Source organism: Watersipora subatra, chromosome 3 (genome assembly GCF_963576615.1).
Source record: "Watersipora subatra chromosome 3, tzWatSuba1.1, whole genome shotgun sequence".
In the NCBI taxonomy this organism is placed as follows: Eukaryota; Metazoa; Bryozoa; class Gymnolaemata; order Cheilostomatida; family Watersiporidae; genus Watersipora; species Watersipora subatra.
The window spans coordinates 625,611-645,810 of NC_088710.1; the positions used below are offsets into that span (position 1 = coordinate 625,611).

At 42.2% G+C, this 20,200-nt stretch overlaps 1 protein-coding gene across 1 annotated transcript; it reads left to right on the forward strand.

Moving 5' to 3' along the window:
- The first annotated feature begins 678 nt into the window (after positions 1 to 678).
- On the forward strand, positions 679 to 19,822 carry LOC137392304 (sushi, von Willebrand factor type A, EGF and pentraxin domain-containing protein 1-like). The gene is made up of 16 exons (XM_068078974.1): positions 679 to 857; positions 1,531 to 1,715; positions 2,018 to 2,212; positions 4,113 to 4,295; positions 4,422 to 4,619; positions 5,004 to 5,210; positions 5,712 to 5,906; positions 9,486 to 9,657; positions 9,875 to 10,083; positions 12,540 to 12,722; positions 12,866 to 13,060; positions 13,162 to 13,341; positions 15,855 to 16,034; positions 16,113 to 16,304; positions 18,395 to 18,550; positions 19,364 to 19,822. The coding sequence occupies exons 1-16, from the start codon at positions 679 to 681 to the stop codon at positions 19,639 to 19,641; spliced, it is 3,087 nt and encodes a 1,028-aa protein (XP_067935075.1). The 3' UTR covers positions 19,642 to 19,822.
- Positions 19,823 to 20,200: the final 378 nt, after the last annotated feature.

Here is a 20,200-nt window from a genome sequence, read left to right on the forward strand (position 1 = left end):
ACAAGGGGACAAGCCATAGATATAGTAAATCTCTATGGCTATGGGACAAGCTATATCTATGGGACAAGCTAACCAATTGGCATGTAATTGACTTATTGGGCAATATGAGTCATAATTTGGGTTAAAATACGCATAGTGACTTTGCCGTGCGTTACGTGCAATGTCACTAAAGCTTGCTCACACGGTTCTTATTAGTAACTTTAGCAACATAAATACTAGCTAACTCAAATTAACCGATGGCAACTATACTACCTGCCATTGTTTATAAGCTGTTTTTTAATACCCGTGCAATGCCGGACATTTGGCTAATAATAATAAAAAGTAACTTATACGGTAACATAACATATTACAGCATAACCTAGTATACCATGAAGTAATGCAATCTAACATTAGCTAATGCAACAAAATGAAGCTTATGTAATATTACTTACCATCATGTCTATGTAACATCACACCTACCTGCGATGCCATTATCTACGATTAGATACTGCTTGTCATTGCATCATCCTTTCATCATGATCTTCGCTATGAGTCATCTTTCCACCGTAATTCCCGACCAGACTTGGGGTCATTTGTTTTAGTGAGTGTTTAACTAAAAGTCATATAAACATATGAAACTCCTGAAACTTTGACCTGCAAACAAAAGAGCTAAGTAACTGTTTACATTTAGGAGACTGTATGACCGGAGAGGAGGTCGAGAGAGCCTTCATTGTCGATGGAAAATGCTATTGGTTGATCAGCGCAGGTAGCTACTCCAACTGGGCGTCAGCGGAAACAGTCTGCGCCAACCAGACTGGTAGTATCGCAATTATTGAATCAGCGAGTGCCAACTTGGAGGTTGCTCAAAACTTGGACAGGTGAATGCTTTACGATATTGTGTCTAGTGTTTCCTGCACGAGTTGAGACGTGTTCACAACTACACCCTAGAATTCTAAAAACTGTCGCTCGTAAGAATATATTATTAAAACAATTGACAATTATGAACAAATCACAATGCAGACATATAAAACTAAAAATGAACTACAAGTTCGGTATAAGATAGAATTAGCGGTGACCCCATTTATAAAATAGAATTGGCGGTGACCCCATTTATAAAATAGAATTAGCGGTGACCCCATCTATAAAATAGAATTAGCGGTGACCCCATCTATAAACTAAGATGGTGTATTATGCTGGTCTTTACACAAAAATCCAACTAAAATACTTAATTACCTTGAATTGAAATATATTGGAAGATTACCAATAAAAACCTTCGTTTGTCATGAATACGCTTATCATGAATATCTTTTTTATTAGCCAACCATTTTATGCGCCTTATCATTCATCACTTACGCTGTAAGTTTGTATTAACTACAAATGCACCTACAGGTAGGGAAGGGTGTATGCAAGAGGCTCTGGTATTACTGCATGTAGAGGCAAATACTTGTTAGAGGCAAAATCATGCTCAGCATTTTGTATAGAAACATTGCAAAGATCAATAATTAGTAACTAGTATAATGATTATGAAAGCTGGTTATGTTATCGTAACAGGCCCGCTTTCATTGGCTATCGTAAAACTGTGGAAGGCTGGAGGTGGGTTAGCGATAGCTCCAGCTACACTCCTGCAATATCTGCAGGAAATGGTGCCCACATGGCATTGGCGGATGGCACTGGAGATTGGGAGATGACCCATATGGATGCCAAAGGACATATTTATGACCTTCTGTGTAGCTTAGGTAAGTAGTTGTTGGTGCCTACAAGGCCCTGTAGCGTTCACTGCAGGTCAAAATTTATCATGTCTTACGTGAGTTAATAATTCCCTATTAGACCATACAACCAATTAGACATTACAATCTATACTAAAGTAATGACAACTTTTTTGCACCCTGACTAGAGATTTAGTAACAACTGTACTGGCATTACTGTATATATTATGTAGCTGTCAGCAACAGGGACTTAGGGTAAGACAACTTCTACTTCTTTTAATAAATACCTCCCTTTATGTAATTTGATTGCTCGCATTTGCTTCCTTTCCTAGACCGAGAACCGTATATGAGGTGCCCTTCAATATCAGTAGAACATTCTATACAGTCTAAAGAAATGCCACTTTATTCTGGAGAAAGCGTCACCTTTATCTGTGAGAGTGGCTTCCATGTGACTGTCAGAACAACTGTGCAAGAGTTATCCTGCCTTCCTCCCAACGTTTGGAGTTTCCCTGCTCGTGACTGCAAGGGTAAGATAGTTGTGGGTGATTTCCTCCTCTTGGTTATTGCTGCCTTGTTATTGCTGCCGTGTTATTGCTGCCGTGTTATTGCTGCCGTGTTATTGCTGCCGTGTTATTGCTGCCATGTTATTGTTGCCATGTTATTGCTGCCTTGTTATTGCTGCCATGTTATTGTTGCCATGTTATTGCTGCCATGTTATTGCTGCCATGTTATTGCTGCCATGTTATTGCTGCCATGTTATTGCTGCCATGTTATTGCTGCCGCGTTATTGCTGCCTTGCTATTGCTGCCATGTTATTGTTGCCATGTTATTGTTGCCATGTTATTGCTGCCATGTTATTGCTGCCATGTTATTGCTGCCGTGTTATTGCTGCCGTGTTATTGCTGCCTTGTTATTGCTGCCATGTTATTGCTGCCGTGTTATTGTTGCCGTGTTATTGCTGCCATGTTATTGCTGCCGTGTTATTGTTGCCGTGTTATTGCTGCCGTGTTATTGCTGCCGTGTTATTGTTGCCATGTTATTGCTGCCATGTTATTGTTGCCATGTTATTGTTGCCGTGTTATTGCTGCCTTGTTATTGCTGCCATGTTATTGCTGCCATGTTATTGTTGCCGTGTTATTGCTGCCATGTTATTGCTGCCGTGTTATTGTTGCCGTGTTATTGCTGCCATGTTATTGCTGCCATGTTATTGCTGCCATGTTATTGTTGCCGTGTTATTGCTGCCGTGTTATTGCTGCCGTGTTATTGTTGCCATGTTATTGCTGCCATGTTATTGCTGCCATGTTATTGCTGCCGTGTTATTGCTGCCGTGTTATTGCTGCCATGTTATTGCTGCCGTGTTATTGCTGCCTTGTTATTGTTGCCGTGTTATTGCTGCCATGTTATTGCTGCGGTGTTATTGTTGCCATGTTATTGCTGCCATGTTATTGCTGCCATGTTATTGCTGCCATGTTATTGCTGCCATGTTATTGCTGCCATGTTATTGCTGCCGTGTTATTGCTGCCTTGTTATTGTTGCCGTGTTATTGCTGCCGTGTTATTGCTGCCATGTTATTGCCGCCGTGTTATTGTTGCCGTGTTATTGCTGCCCTGTTATTGCTGCCATGTTATTGCTGCCATGTTATTGCTGCCATGTTATTGTTGCCGTGTTATTGCTGCCATGTTATTGCTGCCGTGTTATTGCTGCCGTGTTATTGCTGCCTTGTTATTGCTGCCGTGTTATTGCTGCCATGTTATTGCTGCCATGTTATTGCTGCCATGTTATTGCTGCCGTGTTATTGTTGCCGTGTTATTGCTGCCGTGTTATTGCTGCCATGTTATTGCTGCCGTGTTATTGCTGCCATGTTATTGTTGCCGTGTTATTGCTGCCTTGTTATTGTTGCCGTGTTATTGCTGCCGTGTTATTGCTGCCATGTTATTGCTGCCGTGTTATTGCTGCCGTGTTATTGCTGCCGTGTTATTGCTGCCGTGTTATTGCTGCCGTGTTATTGCTGCCGTGTTATTTCTGCCGTGTTATTTCTGCCGTGTTATTTCTGCCGTGTTATTGCTGCCGTGTTATTGCTGCCGTGTTATTGCTGCCGTTTTATTTCTGCCGTGTTATTTCTGCCGTGTTATTGCTGCCGTGTTATTGCTGCCGTGTTATTGCTGCCATGTTATTGCTGCCAGTTCATTGCTGTTGCTCCTCTAAATTTCTTTTGTCAAGTTGTCAGATACTTTTCCTACACATATGGGTTGTTTTGATACCCCTTGCTAAAAAATATGATTTTTATTTTTAGTTTTAGTTTTAGAAATCTGTTTTGCAGTCTTTCAGACAGACCTACATGTAGTCTTGAATACACATCATGCTATATATCCTCCTTATAATGGTTTCAGCTATGACTTCTCGTTAAGCATTACTTGTGCACTGTAGAAATCGAGTGTGATCTCATTGAGCCTCCTGCATACACTCACAGAAACTCAGATGATCATTTTGTGAATGACATCGTCCACTACGGATGCGACAACCACACCTGGTTCAGTCCCGGCATCGCTGACATGCTCTTCCACTGCGAAGGCAATGGTGAATGGCACCCTCCTCTACAGCCGTGTCAAGGTCAGCATCGTATTCTTTACTATCTGTTCCACCATTATTGACAAACATTGTTGCCTCTTGGCGAACAGTTTATAATTTTGCCAAAAGTAATTTCTCAACCACTAGAAATAACGCATTGACTTACAGTGCTTAGATGTCCGCCTCCGATCTACCTTCAACATGGCACACTGGACACCACTTCCACTCTATATGAATCCGAGATTACATACACTTGTAATGAGGGCTATGTGTTTCCTGATGGCCTCGAGTCTAAAACTATAACTTGTTCGGGAGAGGATCTGGAGTGGAGGCCACAAGAAACCGTTGAATCGCTCAACTGCACAGGTGACTCTAGCTCTTACAGGCATATATGCAATTAGTTCCAGTTTAATATTTTTCCGCATAGCAGCTGTCTCCTCCTGTGTACTCCACCTAACTTTTCTACCCGTATTAAATTTTACCTGTCTGAGCCGTGAAGGTACTTCTTTACCTAGTTACAAGAATCTATTAATTTGTCTGTTCTCTTTGAGTTTCTATTGTCTATTATAATGGACAATGTTCTTAAATGCAAATCTAGCAAGATGAATTCTCTAGGTTCTTCGCTAAGTTTGATAGATATACCTTTTATGTAAGATAATTAAAGTTATTGATAACAGTTTTTGGAGCACAGCTATGGTTTAGGCTGTTGGCTCTATTAACATCTTGGTTTACTAACATCATTTACTGCAGCCATCTTCTGTGAGAACCCCGTCGTAACAAGTTCAGGAACTCGAAGTGCAACTACCTTGCAAAATAGAGTCGGTGATTATCAGTCATGGTGGTGTTTACCTGGTTATCTCAACTCTCAGAGCGTTTATGGAACAACTCCGAAGTGCCTAAAAAGTTCTTCTTCTGACATTCCTCATGACTGGGATAGCTCAGTGGCCCAATGCATTCGTAAGCTTTTTCCCTACTATGCACGTTTCCTGGAAGAGAAATTCCATGATTTGAATCGTTTGGACACTACAGTCTGTAGCTACAGTAGTCATCTACAGCTACTGCAACTACAAACGACACTTACTTTCCTTATATTATACTTACAACACTTACTTTCCTTGTATTGTACTTACAACGTTTGCTTTCCCTGTATTTTACTTACATGCAACGCTTACTTTCTTTACATTGTACTTTTATACAACACTTACTTTCTTTATGTTGTACTTGCATACAACACTTACTTCACTTATAATGCACACATATGCACGCGCATGCGCACACACTTTATATTGAACTTACATGTGCCGCTAACTTACCTTATATTTTATTTTCTTACGCTGCTGCTATACCTTATAATGCTCTTTTACTACTGCAGTTTAGCTGATATTCCAGAGTGTTGATACCCCAGAACTTTATTATAATCAAATAAGCAGCATTACTAGAAAGTCTTTTTGTTTATAGCAACAACCTGCAGGAACCTGAGCCCTGAGAACACGATGTTACTTGATTCAATTGGAGTGCACTTTGTTGGATACAATGCTACTTATAACTGCACCGACGATACCTATCTCTTTCCTGGAGGTTATAAAGAGAAAACAATAACTTGTGGTTTGGATGGGCAATGGGACTTTGAGATCGCACTTTCAGGCTGCGATGGTAAGTTTCTATTCAAACCTTTCTTTTTGTACGTTTCACTTCAAGGCTACATTCTGTGATGTTTAGTACCAATAGATATCAATAGGTCTCTAATCAGTTAAGAGAGTGAAAGCATGAACTTGTACTCCCACCACTGCCACCACTGCCACCACTGCCACCACTGCCACCACTGCCACCACTGCCACCACTGCCACCGCTCCCACCGCTCCCACCGCTCCCACCACTGCCACCACTCCCACCACTGCCACCACTGCCACCACTGCCACCACTGCCACCACTGCCACCACTGCCACCACTGCCACCACTGCCATCACTGCCACCACTGCCACCACTGCCACCACTGCCACCACTGCCACCACTGCCACCACTGCCACCACTGCCACCACTCCCACCACTCCCACCACTGCCACCACTTCCACCACTGCCACCACTGCAACCACTGCAACCACTGCCACCACTCCCACCACTGCCACCACTGCCACCACTGCCACCACTGCTACCACTGCCACCACTGCCACCACTGCCACCACTGCCACCACTGCCACCACTGCCACCACTGCCACCACTGCCATCACTGCCACCACTGCCACCACTGCCACCACTGCCACCACTGCTACCACTGCCACCACCCCCACCACTGCCACCACTGCCACCACTGCCACCACTGCCACCACTGCCACCACTGCCACCACTGCCACCACTGCCACCACTGCCACCACTGCCACCACTGCCACCACTGCCACCACTGCCACCACTGCCACCACTGCTACCACTGCCACCACTGCCACCACTGCCACCACTGCCACCACTGCCACCACTGCCACCACTGCCACCACTGCCACCACTGCCACCACTCCCACCACTGCCACCACTTCCACCACTGCCACCACTGCCACCACTGCTACCACTGCCACCACTCCCAGCACTCCCACCACTCCCACCACTGCCACCACTGCCACCACTGCCACCACTGCCACCACTGCCACCACTCCCACCACTGCCACCACCCCACCACTGCCACCACTGCCACCACTGCCACCACTGCCACCACTGCCACCACTCCCACCACTGCCACCACTGCCACCACTGCCACCACTGCTACCACTGCCACCACTGCCACCACTGCCACCACTGCCACCACTGCCACCACTGCCACCACTGCCACCACTGCCACCACTGCCACCACTGCCACCACTGCCACCACTTCCACCACTGCCACCACTGCCACCACTGCCACCACTGCCACCACTGCCACCACTCCCACCGCTGCCACCGCTGCCACCGCTGCCACCACTCCCACCGCTGCCACCACTTCCACCACTGCCACCACTCCCACCACTCCCACCACTCCCACCACTGCCACCACTGCCACCACTTCCACCACTGCCACCACTCCCACCACTCCCACCACTGCCACCACTTCCACCACTGCCACCACTGCCACCACTGCCACCACTGGCACCACTGCCACCACTGCCACCACTGCCACCACTGCCACCACTGCCACCACTTCCACCACTGCCACCACTGCCACCACTGCCACCACTGCCACCACTGCTACCACTGCCACCACCCCCACCACTGCCACCACTGCCACCACTGCCACCACTGCCACCACTGCCACCACTCCCACCACTCCCACCACTGCCACCACTGCCACCACTGCCACCACTGCCACCACTGCCACCACTGCTACCACTGCCACCACTCCCACCACTGCCACCACTGCCACCACAGCCACCACTGCCACCACTGCCACCACTCCCACCACTGTCACCACTCCCACCACTCCCACCACTCCCACCACTCCCACCACTCCCACCACTGCCACCACTGCCACCACTACCACCACTGCCTCCACTGCCACCACTGCCACTACTCCCACCACTCCCACCACTGCCACCACTCCCACCACTGCCACCACTGCCACCACTGCCACCACTGCCACCACTGCCACCACTGCCACCACTGCCACCACTGCCACCACTGCCACCACTGCCACCACTGCCACCACTGCCACCACTGCCACCACTGCCACCACTGCCACCACTGCCATCACTGCCACCACTGCCACCACTGCCACCACTGCCACCACTTCCACCACTGCCACCACTGCCACCACTGCCACCACTCCCACCACTCCCACCACTGCCACCACTCTCACCACTCTCACCACTCTCACCACTCTCACCACTCTCACCACTCTCACCACTCTCACCACTCTCACCACTCTCACCACTCTCACCACTCTCACCACTCTCACCACTCTCACCACTCTCACCACTCTCACCACTCTCACCACTCTCACCACTCTCACCACTCTCACCACTCTCACCACTCCCACCACTCCCACCACTCCCACCACTCCCACCACTCCCACCACTCCCACCACTCCCACCACTCCCACCACTCCCACCACTCCCACCACTCCCACCACTCCCACCACTCCCACCACTCCCACCACTCCCACCACTCCCACCACTCCCACCACTCCCACCACTCCCACCACTCCCACCACTCCCACCACTCCCACCACTGCCACCACTGCCACCACTGCCACCACTGCCACCACTGCCACCACTGCCACCACTGCCACCACTGCCACCACTGCCACCACTGCCACCACTGCCACCACTGCCATCACTGCCACCACTGCCACCACTGCCACCACTGCCACCACTTCCACCACTGCCACCACTGCCACCACTCCCACCACTCCCACCACTACCACCACTCTCACCACTCCCACCACTCCCACCACTCCCACCACTCCCACCACTCCCACCACTCCCACCACTCCCACCACTCCCACCACTGCCACCACTCCCACCACTGCCACCACTGCCACCACTGCCACCACTGCCACCACTGCCACCACTGCCACCACTGCCACCACTGCCACCACTGCCACCACTGCCATCACTGCCACCACTGCCACCACTGCCACCACTGCCACCACTTCCACCACTCCCACCACTGCCACCACTGCCACCACTGCCACCACTCCCACCACTCCCACCACTCCCACCACTGCCATACCGCTAACTAGAAATGAACTATTAATGCTAAAAAAATTTTAAATGCTAAAGTATCTCTGATGAGATGAATAATCTTTGTCTTGTTTTCAGGCGCTCTACCAGATTCCAAATAAAGAAATAAAACGTATTTACTGCACTCATGAATTGTTTCAATAAAATAAATGAATTTACTCACAATTTTACTAGATTTTATCAAACGATATCGCTATTTTTTATTATTTGTATTTGTTTTTTATGGCTGAGGTGATCGGACAACCAGAAATGACATCGCTAGTTGCTATCATTTCTATAGTTGATATCCACTATTGTGTTCAAGTTGATATCATTACTATAGTTGATATCGGCTATTGTGTTCAAGTTGATATCATTACTATAGTTGATATCCACTATTGTGTTCAAGTTGCAGCATTACGTGTCTCTATTCTGTCAGTCTCTTTGCAACCACAGATGTCATCATCACACATTTGATTGATTTGAGCGGTTTAACCGTGATCTATTTTTTCATAGCTAAGAGTAAGCAATTTATCCATATGCGTTGTAGACAGCAGTTGTGAGCCGGGTTGGCTCATGTTTAAGGGCTCCTGTTACTACGTATCTAATGGCCGAAGTCTTGGCCTTAGATACGAGTATGCGGAGGACTTCTGCCAGCTGAAGCGAGCTCACCTCGTGTTAATAGACTCAATAGAAGAGGCTGAATGGTTGGGGACGGTCACGTAAGGAACCTTGCATTTGTTGTAGCAGTTCAACATGCATAAGTTTTAAATATATTCTTAGCCTTAGTCTCCTCAGCAAAGTTGGAATTACTCATCGTGTCTAAATAATCACAGATAATGTGGGATGATAAGTTGTATAAGATTTAAAGGGTTATAACAAGAGGGAACGAATCCCTATTAAACACAGAAACTAAATTCAACTCTAAACTGTTTGCAGCTATGAGATCTATGAGCGGGATTTCTGGATTGGAATTCATGAGAATGCGGAAGGAGACTGGGTTTGGAAAGGACCGACCAGTACCAACTTCACCAACTTCGCTGAAGGCTACCCAGAGTTCTACAAGTGCGCTAGAACCAGCGTGAAGGGGTTTTGGAAAGACAGAAACTGCGATGAACTGATGCCATACGTCTGCAAGAAAACCTCAAGCAAGTCCTCAAGCTGATTACTTGTTGCAGTCTTTTTTATTGAATGAAATATTGACTTCGCGAGTGTGGAATAGTCTGCTGAACCAACCAACACTGAGGCACCGAGTTCTTTGTGCAACTCAGTTAAACATTTTAGAGTCTAAGGACAGTCCGCTCGTTAATGCGCTGACCCGACTCCTTCTGCACCGGATCAATCTGTTGTGCATCTTTGCTAAAAAGAGTAAACATGTTGAATTGTAGTGAAGAAACAGTGCCCCGGCCTTGTCAGCAATTATATTAGTGCAGTATTGTAGCGTTACACATTATATTAGTGCAGTATTGTAGCGTTACACATTATATTAGAGCAGTATTACAGCGCTACACATTATATTAGTGCAGTATTGTAGCATTAAACATTATATTAGTGCAGTATTGTAGTGTTACACATTATATTAGTGCAGTATTGTAGCGTTACACACTTCCTTGTTTAGGTGTCACTGGAATAGTTAGCAGATATATAGAGCCCTAGACTACACCATCTTCAAGCAGTAAATAGAGAACACAAAGTACTATGAGTGGGATCACTTCTTTCTAAACACGGCAGCGACTATGCTGGAGAAAACCAAACAAAATTTGAATGAATTATCAAGGCTGAAGCTCTCTAGAGGTGAAGCATGAAGCATTGTGAGATGCTGTTGCAAGACTGGTGCTATCACCAATCTTGCAACAACAACTCTGCAAAGCACACTATTAACATAAAACACAACTATTTATTCAAGTATGTTTCCGTTAAGACATTCGTAATATAAATTCTTTTTTCCTTTAAATTCTAATTTAACTACTTTATTTTTGAATCGATTTTATTCTGAATATCGCTTTATTCTTTTAGAGAAATCAAGTTTTTATTTTAAGTACAAGCTATTTCTTTTGAAACGTTTTATAATCTATTTTAAAGCATACTGACTACCAACTAACTACATGTACACGTAACAATGAAAATGGTAAGTTTTACGGCTCTCTTAGTTTTGGCTTATGGAATAACCAGAAAAGATCTTCCATATATCTCCAGTGTGCTTCAACATTAATAGAATTATTTAAAACAGGAGAAAGTCACAGTTAGGTAAACGATATATAGAACTATAATAACTTTATTAGACCAAAAGTAAAACCTCTACTAAGAGAAGATAAGTCTTAGAAGAGATAGACAAGCAGAGCTAAAAGGAAGGATCATGCAGCCGGTCAAGATCATTATAAACACGGCATAAAAAGCGTTGTGATAAATGTCTAGATAATGCAAACTTACAAGTTTATAGAGGAAAGTACTAAAACATTTTAATTAAATTAAAAAACCAACAACTACTTGCTAAAACTCTACTTCTTTTCAGTCACCTCAGTCAGCCATCTCTTGTTATTACTATCCATCCTTGTATCAGGAGTGATTTCCTTATTTATGTTTTCTGTTTGCAAAATTGCATCAGAAGATCACAGGTCATAATTTGTTAAAGTCCAAATGCATTGATGAAATAGTTTAACAATAATTAACGAATGCCAACTTGCTGTGTGTACATCTGAATTAAACTGAAAGTGAACATTGCTGGCCTAAACTTATATTAAACATGGCTGGTCTAAACTGAAAGTAAACATGGTTGGTCTAAACTGAAAGTAAACATGGCTGGTCTAAACTGAAGATAAACATGGCTGGTATAAACTGAAAGTAAATATGGCTGGTCTAGACTGAAAGTAAACATGGTTTGTCTAAACTGAAAGTAAACATGGCTGGTCTAGACTGAAAGTAAACATGGCTTGTCTAATCTGAAAGTAAACATGGCTTGTCTAAACTGAAAGTAAACCCGGTTGGTATAAACTGGAAATAAACATGGCTGGTCTAAACTGAAAGTAAATATTGCTGGTCTATACTGAAAGTAAACATGGCTTGTCTAAACTGAAAATAAACATGGCTTATCTAAACTGAAAGTAAACATGGTTTGTCTAAACTGAAAGTAAACATGGCTAGTCTAAATTGAAAGTAAACATGGCTTGTCTAAACTGAAAGCAAACATGGCTGTTATAAACTGAAAGTAAACACGGCTGGTCTAGAGTGAAAGTAAACATGGCTTGTCTAAACTGAAAGTAAACATGGCTTGTCTAAACTGAAAGTAAACATGGCTGGTCTAAACTGAAAGTAAACATGGCTGGTCTAAACTGAAAGTAAACATGGCTTGTCTAAACTGAAAGCAAACATGGCTGTTATAAACTGAAAGTAAACACGGCTGGTCTAGACTGAAAGTAAACATGGCTTGTCTAAACTGAAAGTAAACATGGTTTGTCTAAACTGAAAGTAAACATGGCTGGTCTAAACTGAAAGTAAACCCGGTTGGTATAAACTGGAAATAAACATGCATGGCCATTAGCAAATATAGGGAAAACTATTGTACGCTTATTTACCAACTATAAGTTTCCAACTGTTTTACTTGTAGTATGTGGCAAGTCACCGACTATAAACTTTGGTGGTCCAATAGGCACACTGACCTTCCCAGTAGATGTTGGAGCAAAGATAACTTACGAGTGTGATGAGAATTATGTGTTTAAAGGGATTGGACACAGTATCACTATTGAATGTCAGGAGGGTGGTTACTGGAGTGAGATTGGCAACTGCGTTGGTATGTCCATTACAGCGGACTAAAATTACCTTTTTTCGATATGTTCGCTCGTAGTCACTCTTCTATCAATGATGCCAATCTGTTTAGTTGGGAAACTAGTACATAAGATGGCTGATCACACTCGTTTCTGTTGCATAATCTAGCTGACATATGTCCGCCTCTGAATCTGTATGAGATGGAGATAGACAATGCTTGGGCAAACAAGATGGAGAACTCTGTTGGAGAAATAGTAACATACACTTGCAATAATGGCTTTCTGTTTTCTGATGGTGAGAGAGTGAAGCAATTAGAATGTCTGCCTGGAGGAACTTGGTCTGAAAACCCCGGCAGCTGCCAAGGTTTGTCACGTGATATCCATATTGATGACATTGCTCGCCGCGTTGTCACGACCTAATTCAGTGTTTCTTCACCAGCGATTTCATGGCCTATTTTTATTTAGAACTCAAGTGCCCTAAACCCGCTTCTCCTGACACCTCACCCACAACCGGTGTCGATAACTACGGAGACATGGACCTTTACCATTGTGACCCTGGCTATAGTTTTGCTGACGATGAGATTGACAAGCTGTTTTGGTGTACAAGAGATGGCACCTGGCTCCCTGAGGGACAAATTTGCATACGTGGGTATTCATTTTATAAGCGGTGACTACACTCGCTTTACATCCTCAAAATAAAAAAAGTGTACATATTCGGTGTAAATACAAAATCATGCTGAAATACCAAAACCAGTAAATGAAATAAAATGGAAAACTTATAACAAACTCTTATTTTAAAACTTTTAAAATTAATATAAGAATATAAAACGGGAAAGGAATGTGAAAGCGGTAGAGCGAGTACGAATGGATTGTCTTCCCTCGCTATGCGAGTACGAGTGGATTGTTTTCCTTCGCATTGCGAGTACAATTGGATTGTCTTTTCTCCCAATGCGATTATGATGTCTGCTTGCTCCATAATAATTTTTGTCATGGATTTTGGCATAGCTTAATAGGGCAACCTTCGAGAGATGCAGTCATTGGCAGTAACAGCATATCAGATCAAGTGGCCAGCAGCAGAGCCAGTTGATCTGATACAGTTTATTTAAACATTTAAATAATTAATCTTCAGTTTATTATTTAATTTTTTCACATTTAACACTTTCAGTTTTGTTTTAAACAGCTATCTATAATTTCAGTTATGTTTTAAACAGCTATCTATAATTTCAGTTATGTTTTAAACAGCTATCTATAATTTCAGTTTTGTTTTAAACAGCTATCTATAATTTCAGTTATGTTTTAAACAGCTATCTATAATTTCAGTTATGTTTTAAACAGCTATCTATAATTTCAGTTATGTTTTAAACAGTTATCTATAATTTCAGTTGTTTTAAACAGCTATCTATAATTTCAGTTATGTTTTAAACAGCTATCTATAATTTCAGTTATGTTTTAAACAGCTATCTATAATTTCAGTTATGTTTTAAACAGCTATCTATAATTTCAGTTATGTTTTAAACAGCTATCTATAATTTCAATGGTCAATCTGACGCCAGCTCTACGAGGATTCAATTTGATTACTATTTCACCTAACAAAATCATGACATATGGTAGTCTATGTCTATGAAATTACTGTATTAGAACCTTGCTGAATTCTACAGTCAACGAGTGAGACAAAAACTAGCCATGGTATCTTGAGAACCATTTAAGAAAACTTGCTGTTTTAGACAGACATGCTGAGAACGGAGAACAAATGCTATTTTGGTACAAATAGAACTGTAATAATTGTTTGAAACTCATTTATATATTTAACTTTCTCAAAGGATAAAATATGTAGACATACGGAGATACTATAGACATACGGAGATACTATAGACATACAGAGGTACTATAGACATACGGAGATACTATAGACATACGGAGATACTATAGACATACGGAGATACTATGGACATACGGAGATACTATAGACATACAGAGATACTATAGACATACAGAGATACTATAGACATACAGAGACACTATAGACATACAGAGATACTATAGACATACAGAGATATTATAGACATACAAAGACACTATAGACATACAGAGACACTATAATAGACATACAGAGATACTATAGACATACAGAGATACTATAGACATACAGAGATACTATAGACATACAGAGATACTATAGACATACAGAGATACTATAGACATACAGAGATACTATAAACATACAGAGATACTATAGACATACAGAGATACTATAGACATACAGAGATACTATAGACATACAGAGATACTATAGACATACTGAGACACTATAGACATACAGAGATACTATAGACATACAGAGATATTATAGACATACAAAGACACTATAGACATAGGGAGATACGATTGACCTACATATAGCTCTGCTGGTTCTACTAGATTAGGTTTTAGTCAGCAAAACATCTTTAGCGATGCTAAGGATGTTTTCATGTATCGCTGGCTGCTTGCTAGTTAAGACTTCACAGCTATAGAAGTATCAGGGACAGACGACTCTGGTGATAAACTAAAAGTGAAGAGCATAAATGGTTTCTCGACTAGAAAGTATAGAAGCGGCGTAAATGCCTTGGCTGCTTTTACAAGCGTTGAAGGGTTAATTGAGTTACTTTTGGGTTGTTGTAAGCGTTTTCCATTTTCAAATATGAAATTAGATTAAGCAGTACACACCAGAAGTAAAATACTTGCATGAGACAATCCTAGCCTTGCTGCCCTCCTGCTTCCATGGATAGACACCACTGTACAAAACTGAGTGGGTGCCTAAACAACGCAAGGGCACCTTTAAACAGGTGTCAACGAGTGTCCTAATAGCCTGTGGGGCTAAGCAGGATTCGGGAACGGCGAAGCATTGCGCTTGGATAAACTGATAAGTGGTTTATCAGCTTACTTGATGAGCACCGGCTATAGTGCAGAAATTTAACTAGCAGAAATAAGTTATAGAACGGTGAACTAGATTATTTCTAATAAGGTAACTGCGGTGTGGTTAAATAGAAAGGCGCGTATGGAAGGATTGTTACATTAGCCTTAGACCTTCATGGTCTTCAAGCCCAATATTTTTACAGTAACGCTTTACACACTGTCGTATGGGAGGCTTGTAAAACTCAATAGATCCAATGCTATTGTAGCTCGAAAGTGTCCTAAATACAGCGTCCCTTTTGCAACAGTAACTCCAGATGTTGGAGTGTTTCAAGACGTCATCGTAGTTGAGTGTTATCGTGGCTACGAGTTCTCAGACACATCTACCTCAAAGTCTTTGACCTGTACAGCTGATGGAGTTTGGAGTGAGGATGTAGAAGCTTGCATAGGTAAGTCAGAACTAGCATTGGCTAAAACTAACTTGGTAAGTTTACTGTGTACTAACAACTACAGACAATTGGTTACAGCCACTGAGTGTGAGGGACCAACGCCTCCAGACATTGAGGGGGCGTACAGAGACACCGACTTCATCCAGTCGGGAACAGAAGTTAACTATACTTGTCTCCCCCCGCTTGTCTACGTCAATGGAGACACTTGGAGAATTGCCTACTGCGATATAGACACTCTGCAATGGATTAACCTGCCCGGCAGCTGCGTAGGTAAGTGAACGAGAGCAGCCTGCTTCTAGTGTTTGTTTTCAATCACGGTGAATACTTATTGATTTTGTCTAAACGATTGTTGTCATTCATCTGAGTGTCTGATGAGCTAGTGACCTTTACCTTTGTTTAGTCTAAACTTCATACTTTATAACATGTTTTGCAACTTTGTGAGAGTCAGTTATCAGTGATAAATAGGCAAGTTTTTGATGTCACCATTATACAGTGTGTTTACGAAAAGGTCAACACAGTCAGCGAAAAGGTTATACAGTGTGTTTAGATGCTGGTCAACAAACAGCATTCGAATGATCTTGTTCTCAAAAGTTTAGTTCTTTTAAGCGGACTAATTTGGTGTCAGTTTCAGGCAAATTCGTAAAACTTTCTTTTGCATGAGTAAACTTTATTCTAAGTTGGTAGCGCTTCCATATTCTACGAATTCTATGACATTGTTACGATGTGGATAAAAAACATGGTGCGTATCTTGTATACATGCATGTTATGGTCTTACAGATCTTATAGCAAATAGGGAGATATTAAATTATAACGTCTCTTATAATATTATACAATATTATAATTATAACTGACTGCTGTATGACTTCAGAATCATAGAGTTCTACTGAATAATCGTCAAATACTTGAATGCTAGCCTTTTTTCAATATTTGAGTTTCTTAACATCACTTTAAAGTAGTATTACTGGTCACTTTTTATTTACTTTTGAAAATAACCTGAAACCTTTTACAGTTTTTGTAAGTAATTTACTAAAATACACCAGCTGATTATATTCGATTACTGGCCATTACTGTTATTGAATTTCTTAGCTTTTTAAAAAAAGTACATTTGAGTTTGCGTCATCACCAAGTAGAATGTAATATAGAGACGATAACTCTAGGGAACTAAGTGTGGACCCCTGAGACCCCAATAAAATAGGCTTTAGATGAGTTCCTTTATTCATATTGACAAGATAGAAATGATTGGACGGACAGCTTATCATTAAAATGCAAGAACTGATATTGTAAAAAAAGTTCTAACCAGAATACTAGAAAAAAGGTTTTTAAAAAATAGTAAATATTAAACCGCGAATATCTTTACTCTGGTCAGAGTTAATAGCAAGTTCTTCTAGCTCATACAACAATGGCCTGTGCTATATTTTTCTTGTGTCTTAATCTAAATTTCACCCTAAAAACTATTTTATTCAATGATTTTTGATTTGAACTGATAGTAATTTTTCTAGATTTGCTGATAGATCAGCAGCATTATTAAACAGGAAACTTAGATGCACTATTTTTAGGCAGTCAAGTATTTAGGTTTTTATAGCAGCAACGATAAGACAAGGAATTACAGAGAAAATGAGAAATTTCTTTTGTTTTCACACGTAGGAACGTGATTGCAGCCTTGAGCTTTTCATGCAAAAAAAGAATCAACCAAATATAAAATGTGTCTCATGCCGATTTCTTTAAAGTTTTTAATTTGAATTCCCAGGCACAGGTCCATAAAATTTATGTTGAAAGGTTTTGCCTGATGCCTTCATGTGCTCTGTACCAGTTCCATTTTGTCTGATGCCTTCATGTGCTCTGTACCAGTTCCATTTTGTCTGATGCCTTCATGTGCTCTGTACCAGTTCCATTTTGTCTGATGCCTTCATGTGCTCTGTACCAGTTCCATTTTGTCTAATGCCTTCATGTGCTCTGTACCAGTTCCATTTTGTCTGATGCCTTCATGTGCTCTGTACCAGTTCCATTTTGTCTGACGCCTTCATGTGCTCTGTACCAGTTCCATTTTGTCTGATGCCTTCATGTCCTCTGTACCAGTTCCAATTTGTCTGATGCCTTCATGTGCTCTGTACCAGTTCCATTTTGTCTGATGCCTTCATGTGCTCTGTACCAGTTCCATTTTGTCTGATGCCTTCATGTCCTCTGTACCAGTTCCATTTTGTCTGATGCCTTCATGTCCTCTGTACCAGTTCCATTTTGTCTGATGCCTTCATGTGCTCTGTACCAGTTTCATTTTGTCTGATGCCTTCATGTGCTCTGTACCAGTTCCATTTTGTCTGTTGCCTCCATGTGCTCTGTACCAGTTCCATTTTGCTCAACAGATGAAGTGGTAGAGATAAAGACTGAATTTCATCACACGCCTACCGAAGCTGCAAATAGCCTTACTTTCGTTGGATTGGGGATGGGGTTCTTGACAACCCTGCTAGTTGCGGTGATTGTGTGTGATGCAGGCACGATAACACGACTCCTTCCCTGCTGTAAGTACACATATTTGACTTTGCGCGCATCGAATAGCCATACGCTCTAAAACAACTCATTTGAACAAAAAGGCTGTGACTGGTCTTTGCTTTGTATCACAAGTGAGAGTAAAAACTGAAATCTATGAACCCTAACTAAGCAGCAACAAAAGGTAAATATGCGATTTTATGTTCGACGACTTACTAGTGCTGTCTGTGCCACAGGTTGATTCGCTCATGTTGACCTTAACTCATGTTCATCTCACCTCATATTGACCTTACCTTATGTTCATCTCACCTCATATTGACCTTACCTCACATTCATCTCACCTCATGTTGACCTTACCTCATGTTCATCTCACCTCATGTTGACCTTACCTCATGTTCATCTCACCTCATATTGACCTTACCTCACATTCATCTCACCTCATGTTGACCTTACCTCACATTCATCTCACCTCATGTTGACCTTACTCCATGTTCATTTCACCTCATATTGACCTTACCTCACGTTCATCTCACCTCATGTTGACCTTACCTCATGTTCATCTCACCTCATGTTGACCTTACCTCATGTTCATCTCACCTCATGTTGACCTTACCTCATGTTCATCTCACCTCATATTGACCTTACCTCACGTTCATCTCACCTCATGTTGACCTTACCTCATGTTCATCTCACCTCATGTTGACCTTACCTCATGTTCATCTCACCTCATGTTGACCTTACTTCATGTTCATCTCACCACATGTTGACCTTACCTCATGTTTACTTCACCTCACACTGACCTAAGCATACATGGCAAATGTCATTACAATATTTTACTATTTCAGTAAAGCAGAAGCCTCCTGATGGCGCTCCAACCACAATTAAAGTGCAAAAAGTCAAATCTAAAAGTAAGGAGACTAAAACAGGAAGCAAAATCAAAGGAGATAAAAATATAAACAATGAACAAAGAGATGTCATCCAGAAAGAAGAGAAGAAAGGTGAATCCCGAAATGTAGAGAGCAGAGCTAATAAAAAAAGAGAAAATGAAGAGGAAGATGATGATGAGTGGGAGTACGTGACGGATAGTGAGTACGAGACGGACTCTGACGAGGAGAGAGTCTAATAACTGACTTACACAACCGCTAGTTGTTATTGCTCTCCTATCTCAGCATAGTCCCTGACAAGAAATGTCTGTAACAATTCTGTTTACCCTACTACTCCTAATATGTCATTGAGCTGTGCCATGACAATGTTATTTCTATGGTTGCTATTGATGTACTGCAGTAAGGCTACTCCTATTATATGCCTACAGACTAAAACTTGGCATCATATTTGCTCAATATTTTGTAGCCTCTAAACATACCTGTTCCTTTGCAGTGAACATACTTACTCCTTTACACTAAACATACCTGTTCCTTTGCAATAAACATACCTGTTCCTTTGCAATAAACATACCTGTTCTTTTACAATAAAAGCAGATAATGGCTTCGTCAAAATACAGTTCATCTAGTTCCCATCATCTACCCTTGTATACCCTTGTAGGCATATCTTCTTGTAGGCTCATAATCAGCCCCAATTTCATAATAATTATACCTGCAGCTTTTTGCATTGTCTATTTTTGTGCTATAGGTAGTGCTATACACATCTACAGGCCTTTATAAAAAGCTCTGTGGATGTTTAGC

Coding starts and splice junctions, on each gene's coding strand:
- LOC137392304 (XM_068078974.1), top strand. CDS start 679: ATGACCGGAGAGGAGGTCGAGAGAGCCTTCATTGTCGATGGAAAATGC. Junction 12,723..12,865: donor TGAGATTGGCAACTGCGTTG/GTATGTCCATTA, acceptor TGCATAATCTAG/CTGACATATGTCCGCCTCTG. Junction 18,551..19,363: donor AACACGACTCCTTCCCTGCT/GTAAGTACACAT, acceptor TTACTATTTCAG/TAAAGCAGAAGCCTCCTGAT.